The 18,208-nt window shown below is 35.4% G+C and overlaps 1 protein-coding gene across 1 annotated transcript; it reads right to left on the bottom strand.

The window, feature by feature from the left end:
• Positions 1 to 24: 24 nt before the first annotated feature.
• On the bottom strand, positions 25 to 16,463 carry LOC111803534 (kinesin-like protein KIN-14A). Its single transcript, XM_023687986.2, has 23 exons — positions 15,953 to 16,463; positions 15,039 to 15,162; positions 14,690 to 14,776; positions 14,445 to 14,615; positions 14,198 to 14,304; positions 12,473 to 12,604; positions 12,194 to 12,369; positions 11,323 to 11,484; positions 10,817 to 10,908; positions 9,603 to 9,754; positions 8,873 to 9,046; positions 8,019 to 8,165; positions 7,773 to 7,922; positions 6,986 to 7,057; positions 5,851 to 5,906; positions 5,535 to 5,760; positions 4,929 to 5,120; positions 4,639 to 4,830; positions 3,918 to 4,268; positions 2,898 to 2,996; positions 2,339 to 2,479; positions 2,093 to 2,251; positions 25 to 833 (listed from the first exon to the last, which is right to left on the bottom strand). The coding sequence occupies exons 1-23, from the start codon at positions 16,163 to 16,165 to the stop codon at positions 378 to 380; spliced, it is 3,831 nt and encodes a 1,276-aa protein (XP_023543754.2). The 5' UTR covers positions 16,166 to 16,463; the 3' UTR covers positions 25 to 377.
• Between the last annotated feature and the right edge of the window lie 1,745 nt (positions 16,464 to 18,208).

The raw sequence follows: 18,208 nt of genomic DNA, 5'->3' as shown, positions 1-18,208 counted from the left end.
AAATTTTTAGAATAAGACACAAAATTAAAACACCAAATAGACTTGAACTATTAAGAAAATTAAAATTGTTAATTTACAAGATCTGAAAAGATAATCAAAATTATGTCTTGTAATCGACATTTTGACAATATTTCTAGAGAAGTGACATTGATTTGAACAACAATAACAGCCAATTCGACATGTGAAGTGTGAGGTAGATGTCTACAAATACAGATATTTTGCTAAGAGCAACAAAGACAACATAAATTACAATATAACGACTCTAAATACCGTGGACAACCTAAGGAGTTTCCTCAAAATAATGTGAACACACAGGCCAGGCAGCAGCATGTCAAAGTATACGGCTGCCGAAAGAATGGGAGGTACAAACTTCGTATTCATGGTCTTACATCTTTCAATACTCCCCCCTTTTCAAGCTCACCAACAAGATCCTTTAACGATGGGACTTTCATGGCTAGAGTTCTGTAGAGCCGAGAGTACCGTGCTCGGGTTCCATCTGCAGTTCTTGCCAAAGCAAGTAAGCTCAGAGCCTCTGGGAGCTGGGAAAATACTTGTTTGATATCCTCCAAGCTCATGTTTTCTAAAACAGATGGTCTGGGAACAACTCTCACAATTTCACCACCTTTTGGTTCCTGAACATGGGCATCTGCCTTGATGACCAATTCCGAATTGGAGTTTGCGCCACACTTGATGATAAAAGGTGTTGTTGAGCCTGTATTGAACTGCAGAACGTTCCACTGTGCTACGTCAACTTCTGCACCAGAACTCGAGTCCACTGACAGTCTGCGGTTGTGTGATGTTGCGTGATAGATGTCATCTTCTTCTGGAGTTAACTGCAGTAAATAAGATTAGAAAAAATGTTTAGATATAAGTAGGATAGATCCAGACTCCAGCTAATGTACTATAATCAATCCAAGATTTGAAGGAGCCATATGTCTTCCAACATCTGAGATAAAGTTCACTCTGTAATTGGTATTTTAGAAGTAAAAGAAAAGTGGTAAATTCGAGTTAAAGTTCTATTTCCAAAATGTTACGTGTTCGGAGGAGACATTGAATAAGTACTGTTCCTATGAAATGTTTTGAAGTTTAGATCAAAAGAGAGGGAGGTGTTTAAAACAAAAACCAAATTTAAACTCACAAGAAATCCACCATAAAATGCTACAGAAAAAGGGAAGTAACAAAATCCTTTGATGCAACGACAAAACCAAGTCATTCATAACCAACGTATAGTTTAAAAGAATTGGACAAGCTAGTTTTTTATTGAATTATTATTGTTTTTTTATAATTACGACATCATCGAAAGATCCCCCCCTACCGCCCAAATTCTTGCAACAAATGGAGATTTTCCTGTTAGACGAACACGACTCTCCACAATGGTATGATATTGTCCACTTTGAGCATAAGCTCTCATGGCTTTGCTTTGGGCTTCCCCAAAAGGCCTCATACCAATGGAGTTAGTATTCCTCACTTATAAACCCATGATCATTCCCTAAATTAGTCGATGTGGGACTTCCATCATCCAACACCTCCCCTCGAACAAAGTGCGCCTCCCCTTAATCGAGGCTCGACTCCTTTGGAGTCTTAGTCATTTTTGATTGCCTTCGAGGAGGGGCTTGACTCCTTCTCTTTAGGAGTTCTTTGTTCGATATTTGAGGATTTACCAATCTATTGGCACGACTAAGTTTAGGGCATGGCTCTGATACCATGTTAGACGAACACGACTCTCCACAATGGTATGATATTGTCCACTTTGAGCATAAGCTCTCATGGCTTTGCTTTGGGCTTCCCCAAAAGGCCTCATACCAATGGAGTTAGTATTCCTCACTTATAAACCCATGATCATTCCCTAAATTAGTCGATGTGGGACTTCCATCATCCAACATTTCCAACCCTGCCCTGTTGTAGGCTTAAATAGTTCTACGTCAATGCCAACGAACAACTATTTGACCCAATTTCCGAATGAGAAGAGTCAAATTGAATTCAAACATAGATACAAAAAAGGAAAAGAAAAAAAAGCCGATGAACTCACTCATACAACAAGAAAGCATGTAGTACAAACAATTCAATACAAAAATTTAAAAGATTCACATACCTCAACTATCTGACGACTATCTGTAATTTGCCTCCTAGCACACGGATGATCAATCTCAAGAAGAGAAGGCATCTGTTCTGTCAATTCATCAAGGGATGCAAGCAGTGCTTTTTTCTTACTTCTACTCAAGGCATTTACAGAGGCTTGTCTCCCAATATCCTGTTTCAATAAACATCTTTGTAAATGTCTGTTTCTGACACAGAAACAAGACAAGAAAAAATGAAAGACATTTATGTAGTAGATTACCTTTACTTGCTTCAAAATGCCATCAAGGGAGATGAGAGAGGCAAGTCTTGCATCTTCAACAGCAGTAGAGGGATTTTGGATAGGTGAACCACCATCTTCCAGCATAAGTAAAGCTATATCATTTTTCATTTGTTGTAAAATCTGACAACATTAGTTTTACATATCAGAAGATGCTCGAATATAGGAAATTAAAGAACGAAAAAAGTTACATAGATAACATTGACAAATTAGCATTTATAGAAATGCCAAATCATCTGTAATTTTTTCGTTTGTAGTAAAATCTGACAACAAAAATGCAGATCAGAATATGCTAAAATGTAATCAAGTAGACTAAAGAAACATCGATAACATCGGCATTTAAGCATTAATAGCAAATGTTTATTTGCAGAATAGAACCAACATGGAAGAACAGGACATAGAAAGAAAGCATGAGAGATGAGTATTTGTTTCTTGCCACCAAACGTGGAAATGTGCTCTTTAAGGTGTTAAGCTTGTCACAAGTAATAAATGGACCAAGTATATAGGAGAGTGAAATAGAAATTATGAAGTTATGAAGTACCTTTCTTCTTTTATGATCGACTGACTCAAGAGCTGATCGCAACTTTGTAACTTGAGCCGCATCTTCTGCCTCTTCCATAGCCAAGGTACCAGCAATGTCCTGATAAAATAGAAAAATGTACGTAAATGTCCAAAATATCATGGTCTGTTTACCACTACCCTGTTGAGGTAGCAAAATCCAGCAGGTGAGTTAGATAGGAACGTAAGATTTATTATTCAGGTTCACACACAAAAAAAAAAAAAAAAAAAAAAAAAAAAGGAATCATCAATCCTCATCCACGTGAAGACAGGACACAACGTTGAAGATGCTACAGTGTTGCAAAAAATAGAAATCCTACTGGATGTGCTTAGGTGAAAAGACAAGAATGTAGTGGTATTTTCCCATGCAGCAATCATGAAAGAGCACCACTCTTGTTCTGAACAAGACAGTAATTGATATCGGGCAAAGTTTTTCTTTTGTCCTTGTACAATGTTCTTTTTTGAAAAATATGAACATAAAAACATTAGTGGCTTTAAACTCATGAAATATTTAAGACCGTAGGCAAGTAGTCCGATGAAATTTGAACAATAATATTCCAGTTGCATCTAAATGAATTTGAGCAAGTTTGATTTATTTATAAGAATTTGGTGACATTTGATAATTATGATTTAGGCAGCTGAGAAAATAATGACTTTTCTCGACTCTAAAAAAATGAAAGGAATTTCCATCCTCGAATAAGTTGAGGATATTAAAATGGATTCCTATTAAAATTGTGTGGATCAATCAATTCACACTGCTTATGATTTGCCATGTAAAAAGTCTAAGACTACATCAAAAAACAAAACTTTTTACTCGACGGAAGTTATCTTTCAAAATATTTTCACAAGCAATAACACGGTGAAAAAATCAATCCAAGCATTTATTCAAAACAATTGACGTGTTAAATAGTAGTAAACTTAATAAGTTTTTGAAGACAATTAATGATGAGACCAAGATCCTTCGATTTTCCATGAAAAGATTCAAAATGAGATCAAAATGCACCTTCAAGTGCTGCAATTGGGAAGAATAGACCCGTTTTGTATACTCAGAGAGAAGCTGGCCAAGAGCATCGGTAGAAGGAGGCATTGCAGCACCAAGTCCACCCATCCACCCATCCATGATTGCTGTTGACAGGAGTTCTAGCTGACCAGTTGCCCCCCCTGCAGCATCGTCTCCAGTAACAGACAAATATTCAAAGTTCTCTATAAGCCATGACCTAATCTGACGCTGCAGCTCGCCAGCTGGAGTGTGTACAAATAAAGCAGCCAGAGCCTTATTTCCAACAGCAAAGCTTTTTGCATCCTCGTTAATTTCTCTCAGCTTTCCAGCTGTCACTTGCAGCCTCGGAGAATCCTGTCCAATACAGTTCAAAGTAGTGAGCACAGATGTATCGTAATAATATACAATGGACTTCCTGAAAATGTAGAAAACCATTATTTTCTTGTGTTAAGTAACAAGTGGAACAGAATATAGGAAGTTGGAAGCATATTATCCAGATGGGAGGGACCTGAAGACAGCGTGGTCTCATGATAATGCATTAAAAATTGTATCATGAAGTACTTCCCAATTCATCTCCTGCCACCAGCATGTGTGCAGGAATGCACATAACAGTTTTTCTTGGTATCTCTTTCGGAAAGAGAAAGTGGAATATATTCATATTGACTATCCCCATGCATTAGTTCAGACTGGTGGGAAGATAACAAAACGATGATAAAAACACTACCTGATCAAGACCCCGAATTTTGGATACTACTGATGAAAATCTGGACTTTTTTTCTGGCCTAAGATTCACTTTAAAGCCTTGGATCTGCTCATCAATATATCGCACCGGAGATCTTCCTGGACTGCTACCCCTGCTGGAGCTTCTACTGCGTCCAGTACTTGCCTTCTCAAGAAAACACTCAACAGGAGAGACCTGCAATAAAAAAGATACAAGGACTGAACATGATGCGAAGTCAAAGAAAATGTACAGCGGAGAAGAGAACGATGGAAACACATTAAATATTTAAAAACCTTGATGGATTGCAGCTCCGGTGACCTAGCAAGCAAAGATCTTATGTACAATATTCTAACTCGTGAAACAAGCATCGTGTCCATCACCCTTCTTGGTTCCATCTTACAGATGAAAGAGAAAACAGCATCTCTTATTTCAGCGAGTATTTCATGCTCCCTAGAAGCACCTGCTTTAATAACTGCAGCTAAGATCTGCAAGATTTATTTCCAATCAATTGACTAAAAAGTTCCTCTCATTATACTCCAGTGATATCATCAACCTCATGCTGGAAGGAAAGTGGTATAGAAAAAAAATAATAATAATAATAAATAAAATAGGTAAGGAGACACAATAAGAACCTTGTACAAAATTCTATACCGTGCCTATGTCCCCACACAGCTCCCACCAGAGAAACGTAGCTCATGACAAAACTGATTTAGCACTACAGCTAATTAATGAAAATCTCTTGTCCTCAAATCAGAACCAGCTTTACTAACGCAGGTTTATAAATAATTGGTTTTAATGAAAATAAATAAATAAAGATACCGTTAATACTTTTAACCAATAAGACTAGAAATATGGATATCAATATTTAGTATCCCTTCTAAAATTAAACTTATATATACCAGCATTAAAAGCTTGTTTGCACCATCTGAAATAGCAGCAGGGCTGTCATACTGTTCAGGGTTGAAATCATTCAGAGCAGATGTAAGATACTCTCCTGCTGGGGTAGTTTTAACTTTATCAGAACCAGCTTTAACTAAGGCAAGATTCCCCTCAGCTTTGTCTACAGCTGATGGAGAAGGAACAATAGCCATCGAGTTCCCTTTACTCTTGTCATTGGTATCATTTCTGTTTCAGCAACCAGGAAGTTCAAAGCATATATGAAGTAGCAAGTAATTGAACTGAAAGCATTTACAAACTTCAGATTTGACTAAATACCTGCGAGGATCCTGAGGTTGAACAATCCCAGAACCTTGGGGTAATGTACTTGGCAACTAGAAGTCAAATAAATAAAAACACCAATATAAGTAATAGCTTAGTACCATACAGAATACTATTAATAATTGAAATAGCCCATAAAATACCATACACTAAATAGGCATGGTAACGCTACTGGCTAAACAAACCTAACTAGTAAAATTTCTCATAAGCCGAATGATTTGTAGAAATCCTGTTGATATAAATAAAATCCAATGGGCGATGATGATAGCCATAACTCTCTAAATAAAATTACACATTTCAAAATTCTATCACATCCCACATTGCTGCCGTTTGGTTGTATTGTTAGAACTCAAAGGCTCAATTGTAGAACCTATAGAACAGATCCTGTCGAAATAAGGCCATGCTGCTTTGTTGTATTATTTGTAGGATGACAGTGGAGGACCTCGTTCATATTCACCAGAGATGTGATTTCGCCGATGTTTGGACTTGTTTCTTTGAGGCGTTCGGCTTTTGTTTTGCCAACTCTCAAGGGTTGTTTCTATGACAATTTGAAAATTGTACTATCTTGTAGGGTTTTTGAAGCGAGGACAATGATAGAATCTTTAGAGGGCAGGAGAGATCTTCTGGCGATATTTGATTCAGTGTTAAAATCTATATTTCTTTTTGAGCTTCAGTGACAATGTCTTTTTGTAATTACCCTCAACATTTTATTTTTCCTTGATTGAAGCCCCTTTTTGTAGTTTGGCTTCCTTGCGTGGGCTTTACTTTTGTATGCTCACGTATTCTTTCAATTTTCTCAATGGAAATTCGGTTATTCATTAAAAATGTTAAGCACATTGCCTTTGAACAAGCTACTGAAAAATGTCCTTGTATTCCAGTGTGCTCAACTATACGTACCTATAGTACAAAAATATATAGAAACCCTTGAAGTACAGAGTAGCATGCTTCATGCCAAATCAACATAGGACACTAGCCAGACTTTTAGACAATAAATCAATCAAACATGTTAATGGAAGCTCAAAGAGAACAACAAACCTTTTTATAAATGAACATAACTAAGCACAAATTCAAGTATCAGAAGCTGTTTAAACCTGTACCGGGGAAATTCAGATCTCGAAGAGATGATGTTTACCTGGGGTGATCCAACCAAAGATGCTTTCTCTGTCAAGCGATCAAACAATTTTTCGTTTTCTTCATGTAATCTCTGCAAAAATAGCACAAATTCAAACCCCAGGTACAAAACAACTTGATTGGAGCATGAGCGTGTCAACTAGCTAATGAACTAAAAATTGAATTCAAACTAGTTAGATATTACACGAAAACATAAAAAAATAGGCCAACAGCCTAAAACAATATTGAAGTACAGAACTCTAGGAATTTAGAAAGAAAAAAAAAATTCCAGGGGTCAACATGCAATAGATGAAAAAGGCAGTTCATCTTATTTTGTATGTACTCTTATCAGTGACCTATTAAGAAACAATAATTTAATCCAAGAAGAAGTTCAAATTTTATGGATTCACGTCGTCAAATCAATAGCTTAGGGACTATCGACAGAAAGGAATATATAATATATCTTTGATGAAAAACAAGTTGTTTAGGAGGAGAGATTAGATCCCTCTTAAAAATTTCGTATGACTTGTTGAGGTGGTCTTTCCAAAGATTTCATAAATTGTTTCACTTTTTTAATGAATTCTTGTTGGGACACTGTTTTTACTTTTCAAATTTTTATTTGGAAGGTTGTTTGGTAATTTAAAGTGTTTATTCTTGTGGGAGGCGATCTATACTCCTAAAGACAGTTTTCTTTTAATTGTTAGTTTGTATCTCTTCAAATATCAATGAAAGTTTCTTCTTCTTTTTCGAAAGAGAAAGCAACATTCTTATCAAAGATATCAGCCAACATATAATTTCAGAGAACAGACCTCAATAAGAGCATCACGTTTTTTGAGCTCTTCTTCAAGCTTCTTGCTTACTGCAGAAGAATCCATGCCATCTCCAGTGGCCTTGGATGGTTCTGTGCTCAATGACGATCTGACTTCATTCACTTGCGACTCTATGCTTTTAATCTTTGACTACATGGACACAAAAATTATACCATTTCCATCACTTAAAAAATAATAGAGTTACAATTATTCAGGTCAAGAGTCCTGATATGAAAAAGAACCAACCTGCAAAATCTGAATGGTTGAATCTCTCTGTTGTATCTGAAGTTTCTGCTCTTGCTCCAAATGCAAGAGTTGAGCTACTTGATTTTTAAGCTGAGCACTTTGTTCCTTTTCTGTCTTAAGATTTTCTGCGAGTGAAATGTTTTCCACCTACATCAAATAGAACACAATTCAGCGATATTGATGCTTGAAGTAATATGACACAACTAACATCAACGTGTGGACACAAAAGACAGAATTATTTTGAAATTAAAGCAAAAATGCTGCCTGAAAGAAAAGTTTAATAGAAAAACGAGACATCAAAATAGTCGATAGTAAGAGAACAAGATATAATTAGTTTCATAAAATGTCGATCAAACCCTTATGACAGAAAAAAAGAACATAAACGGAAGACAGGATTCAAGCACTAAAAAGGGCTTCAACCTGATGAATAAGTATACACGCCTCACTTCAGAAAAATATATGAGTAAACTATTACATTAATCTTTTGAACACAAGCATGGTTCAAATTGTAAAATAGTTTGCAATGATGTTTTGGAGTATAACATCAGGCTGACCATCAATTGATATAAATTAATGAAAATAATAATACAATTCTTTTACTTCCGGTGGTATCTATAACAAAATGGTGTAAATTGTTAATCTATGCTTCAGTAGAAGGACATTTTTTATAAGACAACCAGACTGAAAAAGAAGAAGATTTGTGTTTATACATCCCAAAACTCAAACGAACTCCATTATTCATCCTAAACCTTCCATTTCATAGTTGACATGTAAAAAGCAAGGTAGAAAAAGGAGAAACCAAACTGATTCCGTTGAATAATGTAACTGTGCAAGAAAAAACATAAGTTAAGAACCTTTAAATCTGATTGCAGAGTAGAAGAAACTTTCCACGCCTTCTGAACTTCATTGAAGAGTAAAACACACTGGTCATTAGCATCTTCAAGTGCACTTTTCAGTCCCAAAACCTCTTGTTTTAGATCATGAATTTCTTTTTCCTTGTCATATAACTCCTTACGCGCATCATTTGCCTATAAGAATTAGCAGGAATGAAATTGTGAACAAGACAGATGTACTCTTAAAATACTTCCATTTGGAGCCCACAGTTGCCCCACCAACGATGCAGGTTACATCATGTATTTTATTGTACTATAGATGTAAATATCATTTTCTTCTTCTTCTTCTTCTTCTTCTTCTTCTTCTTTTTTTAAGTAGAAACCAAGCTTTCATTAGAATAAGAGAAAGAATACAAAAAGGAGTTACTATAATGAATGGTAGAATGATGCGTACTTTTACATATGCATCCTCAGAAACCTATTACTGTTTAATCAATCAAAAAGTAAAAGATCTTTTCAATGATATTTAGAAGTACTATTTAAGTCTTCAGATCAGCTCCTGAGCCTGGACCAAAGATAAACATGAGTTACTCTCCTATCTCATATCTTGTTTTTACTCCAATGTTAAAGTTATATCTTTCTCTTTGATGATTAATCTTCTTTCACAGAAGATTGTAACACACCAGGTGATGACAGTACTGAATATCATCTAGACATGTAGCCACATTCAATAAAATATATTCACACTTACAATATCTCTCCATTTTTTAATTGTATCTCGATTTCCAAGACTTAATACAGCATTCCGTGCTCTTGCAGAGAAGTTTAATGATGAAAGTGTCTCTGACAGATTTGAAGCATTTGGGCTGAGGTGGACAATCATCAAAGTTTTTGAACTCCCGCCTACATAAATTGAACATATTAAGCAAAAGGAACCAGGTCTAAATCATTCCAGCAGCCTTTGGATAACAATATAGACCATTAAGTGAAAATTTGAAAGCAAAAGAAATTGCTTGGGATGAGAACAAGGCGATAAGCCTGAAAGAAAACTTTTCACCCAGTAATACGAGTACCACATAGAAAAACTTAAATACTGGCAAGATAAAAGTCTGAGTGTGTCTCAACTATTACAGAGGAGAGAGAGGAAACAGTCAAATATAAAGCAACATGTAGCTTCTCCTGGAAGATGCCAAATTTTTTCTCACATCCAGAGTTGTTACTATAAATTGTTGGAGAAAAAAAAAATTATGATTTGTAGCACATTCTGCATTCAACTGTCTCTTAAATTCCAAATAAAGATGCATCCAGGATTATTACTCCTAGAAATGACGTGCGAGTGGACACAATTATTCAATTCTAAGGCAAAAGAAAACATTGGTTGGTCCTTCCTTATCTGTGACAAGGTTCGTTTGTGTCAGAATGCCTCTTTCACGCACCGAACTGTCAGCTCTCAAAAGAGCATGCACCAGAAATTGTGAAGTATAAACTATAGAAAAAATTTAGTTACAAGCTACAATCTTTATTTCAAAAAGAAAGGTAGACTAACGAAAAATCTTTAAGTCAAATTTCATAAGCTTGCACAATGAAACAAGGTGAGAAAAATATTAGAGCATTGAGAAACCATACTAACCTTGTCCAAACCTTATAGTGGTCACTAATCTAAGATATTAAAATCTTTCGAGTTTCCAAAAAACTAAACATTGGATATCAAAAACAAATAAGGAATCATACAATTCTTGAATATGGTGTCATTTTATAAACCTGTGATAGATATGAGACAAACAAGTTGTTGTCACGTACACAACATGCCCGTTTAAAAAATTATTTTGGCATCAAACATTAGCAACATGTGCAAGGTTTAGAAATAATATGAGGGATAACAGCGTGCACCCTCCATGCAACCGTAATGACATGGTTGATGATTCTAGCCCAAAACAACTTCATAAACCAAAAAGATTACCTTACCTATCGAATCTGCTAGTACTTTTGTGAGCACTGAATTTTCATATGGAACAACTTCCTTCTTAGAAGTCAAAGATGACAAAACATCTCCCAACCTACAAAAGCAGTATCACAATATCTGCAGTGAGGTTATTTCCAGAAGCCAAGAGGTAAAGATTTCTTCAATGAAAAGAAGTTGAATTCCATGGATCAACAACCACCATTTCATATTTCTACGCGTTCACCAAATCCTAATGTAATTCAAATTTGGGCCCACATTAAATTTAAATCAACTTTCTCGTTAAATTAAATATGATGAAAATCACAAGAAATATAAAGCTTTTGAAAAACCGCAGTCACTTGGTTTATTTTTACAAATTGCAACCAAAACATGATAGAAAATCTCAGAAATTAAAAATTTTCAAAATTGGAAACAATAATTCCATCCAATTAATAAAAAAGGATGCCTCAAAAATTAGTTTAAGAAAATACCCCATGCCCAGTGGGCTAAAAAAGAAAAGAAAATATACGCTGAAAGTGATTTCATGACATGCAGCAAATCTGTGACCCTCTCGCCACTATCATCTTCCGTAATTGAACTCTCACTGCCAGCCAAGTCTACAAGGGAAAGCTTGCTATATGTACTTTCACTGGTGATCAGATTGGTATAATATATATGTATTGTGGTGATCCTGTAATAGCCAAGTTTGAAGCCTTGTAAGATGGTGAACATACAAGCCGTGAAAATACTGAAAATTAGCATTGGAAAAAATTATGCAACCCCTCCACTCTAGCAGGTTTTTCTATCAAACTCCCTAGTAGACTTATGTCACAGTTCTTTCTAGAAAGAAGCACTAACAATTAAATATGGTTCCTTGTAACATTACAAACTGCAAGTTCAAACATTATAAATCAAAATTACATGATGGAACAATAAATATGTGCAAATCGTAAAATACAAATTAATTGATTGTGAGTAACAATTCCATTTGAATATTATATTTCACATAGTTTAGACCCATAAAAGAATTTCTGCACAAAATATTGAAATGGCAACAAATATCCATCTAACAGCAGTAAATTAATTAAAATAATGAAACTTCAGTAGGTGGATCTTCAACCTTTTTCTTACGTTCAGAAAAAATCAAGACTCCACACATATCTAGCAGGAGATGCAAAACTCCATTAGGCAATAACTGACACATTCTTTGATAAGTATGACAGAGATAAAGTTGGGCTTAACTACCTCAACCCACGACCAAATCCCATCAAGCAGGTTTTCAAATAACCAAAAAGAAATTGCACCATTCAACATTGCATAGTTCTTTTTTACCCGGGCCATAAATAACACAAAAAAAAAAAAAAGATAAAAAATTCAAAAGAACCAGGTTCAAACCATACAAATGAGAAACATTCCACTTTGACGTATCATTTCCCCGTGCATTAGTTGCTGCTTTCAAAATTCTAGAGAACTCCAATGGGTTATCTACTTTTTCTTGCACAAGTCCTGCAAACAACTCTGGCGTATCAACGTGGAGATCTGAAGAGATGACTGATTCAGCGAGCAAATCCCTGATCTTCAAGAACATGAGAGGGCTTCAATAGAGTATTGCATAGAGCTCAGAGATGGAATCTAAAACTACAATGCAATGGAAAATGAAATTCACCAAGGAAAATAACCTGTTCATTATAGAGCTCGCAAACCGTAACAAAAAAATTAAATCGAGAAGTAGAGGTTGAATCAGAGTTGGCTAAATCAAATAACTCCTCAAAACAACGAGCATATAAACCACGGTCATGGCTGGATCCTTCCTGTGCAAGAAAAATAATAAATTGAAAAAAAAAACAGCTCAATATGCTCAGAAATTGGCTGATAGTAAGATAAGAATGCTATACTTCAATAAACCTACATATGAAACAAACAAACACTTACGGGAACAGAAACATTTGATAACCAAGCTCATTATGTGAAGAAGGTATTGGCTATTTATGACGGATAAAAAAAAAAATGAAAACAAAACTACACTCCTAACAGTTAAATGAAAAACTAAACTTCCCATTAACTCCAATTATGTGGAAAAAAGAATGGTAAACCTTAACCATTTGCAGTATGAATTTATGACTATGCAGACAGATGGTGGAGTGCTTGTTTGGTACTTTCATACAGATATTGAGGACAATCTTTCGGTTTTATGGTGTTCAGAAGTTGGAGAGTTCAAAGGTTCTATTTTGTGACTTAATATTTGCACACACATACTTTTAGTACATGTGGTTGGAGAAGATAGCAAGGTTTTCCAAAGATCCCTACGAAAAGTGAACAGAATAGTAGGCTGTAATAAGTTTAATTGCCACTCGCAGGATCTGCTGGATTAAAAGGAAAAATTGCAATTACTGTATTTTAGAAACGAGATCCCATTGGGAAGCCATTTTCTGAATCCTTGGCTTGATTCTAGATGATGCCTCATCTCCATCCCCTTTCTATGTGTACTCAGTCCCTTTTTTATCATAGTACTTGAATTACTATCAAAATTAATATTGGGAGAATGGAAAATTGTTGATTTAATGAATCAGAAATAATTTGATACCCCATAAGAAGTACAAAGTTGTCTGTTACAAATATAACTTTAAATATACCTATCTTGCCCTTTTAGCTAAGATCAAGTGTGGAATAGTTTCTTAACAAATACAACTTTACATCTAAACCAAATTTGTTTCTCAACATTTCTGTGACCCTGACCCTTTTTCTTTTATTAACAAAATCAAGCTCAGCAATACAAATTCTAACAAGAGACTAATAAATGAATATTAGCTTTGTATTGTATTGAGATTAGCATCCTGAGGTGCTGGGAAAAAATTGAAATCAAATTCAACTAGTTCATAGCAAAGCAATTATATTTTACTACAAAATTAAGTTCTCATGTAAATCAGAAATGTAGTGCTGCAATATGATACGAAAATATGAAATTCTATTTAAATTAAATTGATGTTTAGAGTGAACTTTTGAAATAATATGTATTTAGTTGATTTATGGATGAAATACTACTTTAATTTATTTAAATGGATATGTAGAACTAATTAACAACAAAGGCAAGATCCTAGTACATCCTTACAGATAAACTCAAGACAACAAACACATGCATCTTTTACACTAAAGCATCAAAAAGACGATCCTTGCAAGATAAACAAAATTATAAACACAATTAATCTTCACTCCTAGGCATCAAGATACCCATAGTAATTAGCATAACAACCCTCGCCCAAGAAAAAAAAAAAAAAAAAACTATACACATTAGCAAATGCATAATGACACAAACAAGGGTCGCTATTAAGATGCATCTACATCAGTTGGCGAGAGAGTAAAAGGAGGGAAGAAACGAGTCAAACAGAGGGAGACAGGAGACCAACCATGGTGTGCGTCTTTCCTGAGAATGTTTGTCCGTAGGCAAGTATAGAAACATTATGTCCATCCAACGCAGACTGTGCATAAGGCTGAACATCACTGAACAATTCGGCTGCACATGTCATAACAATTCAAGATACATTAATAACACAACCGTAGTAAACTATAATTTGCATTATTAAATAAATAAATAAATCACTGGAAAACACTAGTAGGACCAGTTGAGGTAGGGGGAACACACATTCCTTTCACCTTGTCCAACATGAGGCCCATAGACCCTGTCAAACTCAAAATCCTTTTTGGGGTTAGAGACGGTATCATCACCAGTGATGATGCGGACTGTGCTTTCATCAGGAAATTCAACAACAGATGGACCTTCCTCCTCAAATGGGGGTCTAGTTCGGCAGAAAACTTTTATGTTCCCTGAAATTAATAAACCAGTAATTGTTAGAACTAATTTTAGAGGTTGTCAAATTTATAAAGGAAAATGGGTGTACCTTTGGCTGTCAACAATTCATTAAACAACCTTCTTTTCTCATCGAGTAGTGGACCAATGCTCGCCTGAGTTTCAATGGCCACTCTATCTGATATCCAGATATGAGAACACTTAAAGAACCACCAATTATTGTATTTAAACAGGAATTTATAAAAATATATAGCCTTTGAACAAGGTAAACCAAAACCAAACAGATTTGCATGGTTCTCGGGGATATCGTCTCAAATTTGGAAGCTACAAACTACAATAATCTGTCAATCTCATTAAATCGAGTAATTTACGTGATTTAAAGTCTAGAAACAAGGACCTCAACATGGAAAATAAGTAAGCCGCAGTGCTCATTGTCTTACCTAGCTTACGGGTCTTCTCTGCAAGAACGCCGAGATACCGAGTAACTCGATCTAGTTTTGCATTCGAATATTCCTGCAGTTCACTTGCTTCTTGTTTCAACTCCAAGTAATCTTCTTTAGCTAGCTGTCAAAGTAAAGAACGAACGTCTTAACGAGTACAGGAGATGAGCCTTAACAGAAGTCCATGTGTAGCCTAAAATGCCTCCGAATTTTAAAACAAAAGACATAAAAAACAACATGAACAGGCAAGCCCATGTATAGAAACTCATATACGGAATCAAGAATAAATTCGATATCTTGAGAAAACCTCGAATCTGTCTATTGATTGAGAAATGGATCTAACGCATAGCAGAGAAACGTATAAGGTGGATGTACGGACAACTTGAATAAGAAGGCGGAAATTCTTCGGTGCTTTTAGATCGAATATTGGTGTTTAACCGATGCCTGAAAATGACTAGGAAATCGAAACCAAGAGCAGCGAAGATTCCAAGTCCTCCACGTGTGACCGCTTACAACAAGCACACACGGCCAAACCATGCATGCCTTCACTTACACATATGGAATTGTATCAACCCCGCAAAGATATTTATAGTAGATATGGCCTAGAATCATGCTGCCATGTCCAACGAAGGAGCAAGTTAATCGAATTCACTAATGAGCAGTCCATTTCATCAAAATTCTTAGCTTGGCAATGGCAGCAATATTAACTAATACATCGCTGAACTGGAAATGCTTGGGACACTAAAACCGATTCACACTTCGGAGCTACTCATTTCAAACGCAATGTCACTTTTCAGCATCAAATTACAAACGACTAAGAACGAGGACGAGCAAAACTCAAGAGCTCACAACGAGAAAGAAGAAGAAGAAGAAGAAGAAGTTGATGGTAACAATTGAGAATTAAGTCCGGTTACCTTAACTTTGTCGTTCAATCTCTGAACCTTGGTGACCAGTGAGTGTTTCGGGAGCGCCAAACGTGGAGAAGCTGAAGACGACGAAATTGAATACCTCCGAACCAAAGGAGCGCCTGGCTTGAGCTGATCATCCTGCTCATAAGACGAAGAAGACGGCTTCCTTGGCTCAAACCCGCTTACCTCCCAATTCCATCGGTTCCTCTGCTCCCCCATTCTCCTCCGGCAACCCTAGAAGCTCAAATTTTTGGAATCCAAAGACGGGGTCGCCTCCCGGTCCTCCGTCTCCACCTTCCTTCTCTCTCTTCTCTGTCTGGCTTTGTCTCTTCTTCTCTGGTATCAGTGGTTAATTGTTCTAATCTTGTAAGCTTTTTAGCCGGTAATATTATCTGCCCCGTTGGGAGCCATAAATGGAGGGAGTCGATTTGGTTTGTTACCCGTCATACGTTAACGCTAGACGACGCCGTTTTACTAACGAGGGAATTTTAATTTCTCCCAATTTTCTGAAATCGGAATTATGGGGACACAAACATTGCGCAACGCAATGCAAACTCTCCAGCCTAGCCGTTTCATTTTGCCACACAAAAATATTCTGCGCTCCTTATTGCTTCACGTCTCCCTATCATTCGTGATAAGGCGCAGCACGTGATCGCGCGTGTGGATTGCTTCCTTCGCTTCCCATTCTGAGCTGGCAACGTGGGTTCTTGCTTGGTGGGCCACCATGGGCCAACCTTTTTGGGCTTAATTTATTGTCTTAATGGGCGCGGGAGGGCAAAGCAGCCCGATTCAAATCGATCCTCTACTTTCTTTTTGCCTCTTTTGGTCTTTTTGTGTTTTCTTTTTTATTGTTTGCTTTTCTGCTAAGCTATCATTTATTTGCTTTCGCCCATCTTTTAATTAAGATGTAGTATAGTCTCACCAAAAAAAAGTGTCATATATTTAACATGGCAATGATAAAGATTGGTTGCAGTGTTTGATTAAATTAATATAATAAAATTGATGCTTTAAATGATCCATTTAAACTTTTAAACCCACATTCACAATTTAACTTAATATTATAGACAAAAATTTGAATATAAAAACAAGAGAGGTACATTTACGGGCATGGAGAGGACTTCCCCTTTTAGATAGAAAATGGGAAAGATATTTTTTTCTGTTAGATAAATGAGGCCAATAATTAATTATTTTTCTCGTCTTACTTAATATAAATATATTTTTAAACATCTAAGTAAACTTTTTTTTAGTTTCATTAAAAAAATATTATTTAATTTTAAGACTTCAAAAGTCGGATATTTTTTAATTAATAAAAACTGTTATAATCTTAAAATTTTAACTTTTAGAATTTTAGAATCGACGTCATATGACTTTACTAATATATTGATTCATTAGGATTTTTTTTTTTTTTTTTTTTTACAATTTTGTTAGTATTGAAAAATGAAAATTTAAAAATAATAATAAACTAGTAAAAACAGTAACTACATAAAAAAAAAAAAAAAAAAAAAAAAAAAATCGTGTGTATATATATATATATAAAGAATTAAATAAGTGACGGAGATGGATACCGGAGACGGAAGATGACAGCGGAGAACCCTACCAGCAAAACAAAAGTTGAGAATAGCAGTACCGAGTCATGCGTGTCGTTCAGAGAACCGCGTCAGTCATAACTGGTGCGTGATGTTGAGATGGGAGGAGAGCGAGGAGGGAGAGAAGGCGTGGGTATCGAAGCCTAAACACACCTACGATTCACAATTACGGACAGTTCAGGAAGAGACACAGTCGTAGCCATGACAGTGGATGCTTCTCCTGACACACTTGCTCTATTTCCCCGTAAGCAACAACAAATAAATAAATAAATATTAAAAATCACATTTTTATCTCTCATTTTCAATCAAATATCAATATATATTCCTAAAGGATACATTTATTATAATTGAATCCTTCTACTTTTTTGTTTTATAACAAATTTAGTTTATTAACTTTCAAATGGGTGATTTAGTCCTTATCTACAAGATTAAATAAATTTTATTACCTACATAAATCAATAAACTAGTTAATGGTCCATATATCTATAAGCTACCTAACTTACACTAACTATATGTTTATAAGCTACCTAACTTAAAAAAGTATATATGATTGTTAACCTAAAAAATTATATTAAATTATGATTTGTATTTAATAATTATAACAATTATAAAAAAAAAAATCCTGCTGGAGTGAAATTGTAACATGAGATTTAAAATTCAAACTCGATTTTTCTTT

This window comes from Cucurbita pepo, chromosome 10 (genome assembly GCF_057944985.1).
Source record: "Cucurbita pepo subsp. pepo isolate OVF chromosome 10, ASM5794498v1, whole genome shotgun sequence".
NCBI lineage: Eukaryota > Viridiplantae > Streptophyta > Magnoliopsida > Cucurbitales > Cucurbitaceae > Cucurbita > Cucurbita pepo.
This window is presented reverse-complemented; position numbering and strand designations above follow the sequence as displayed.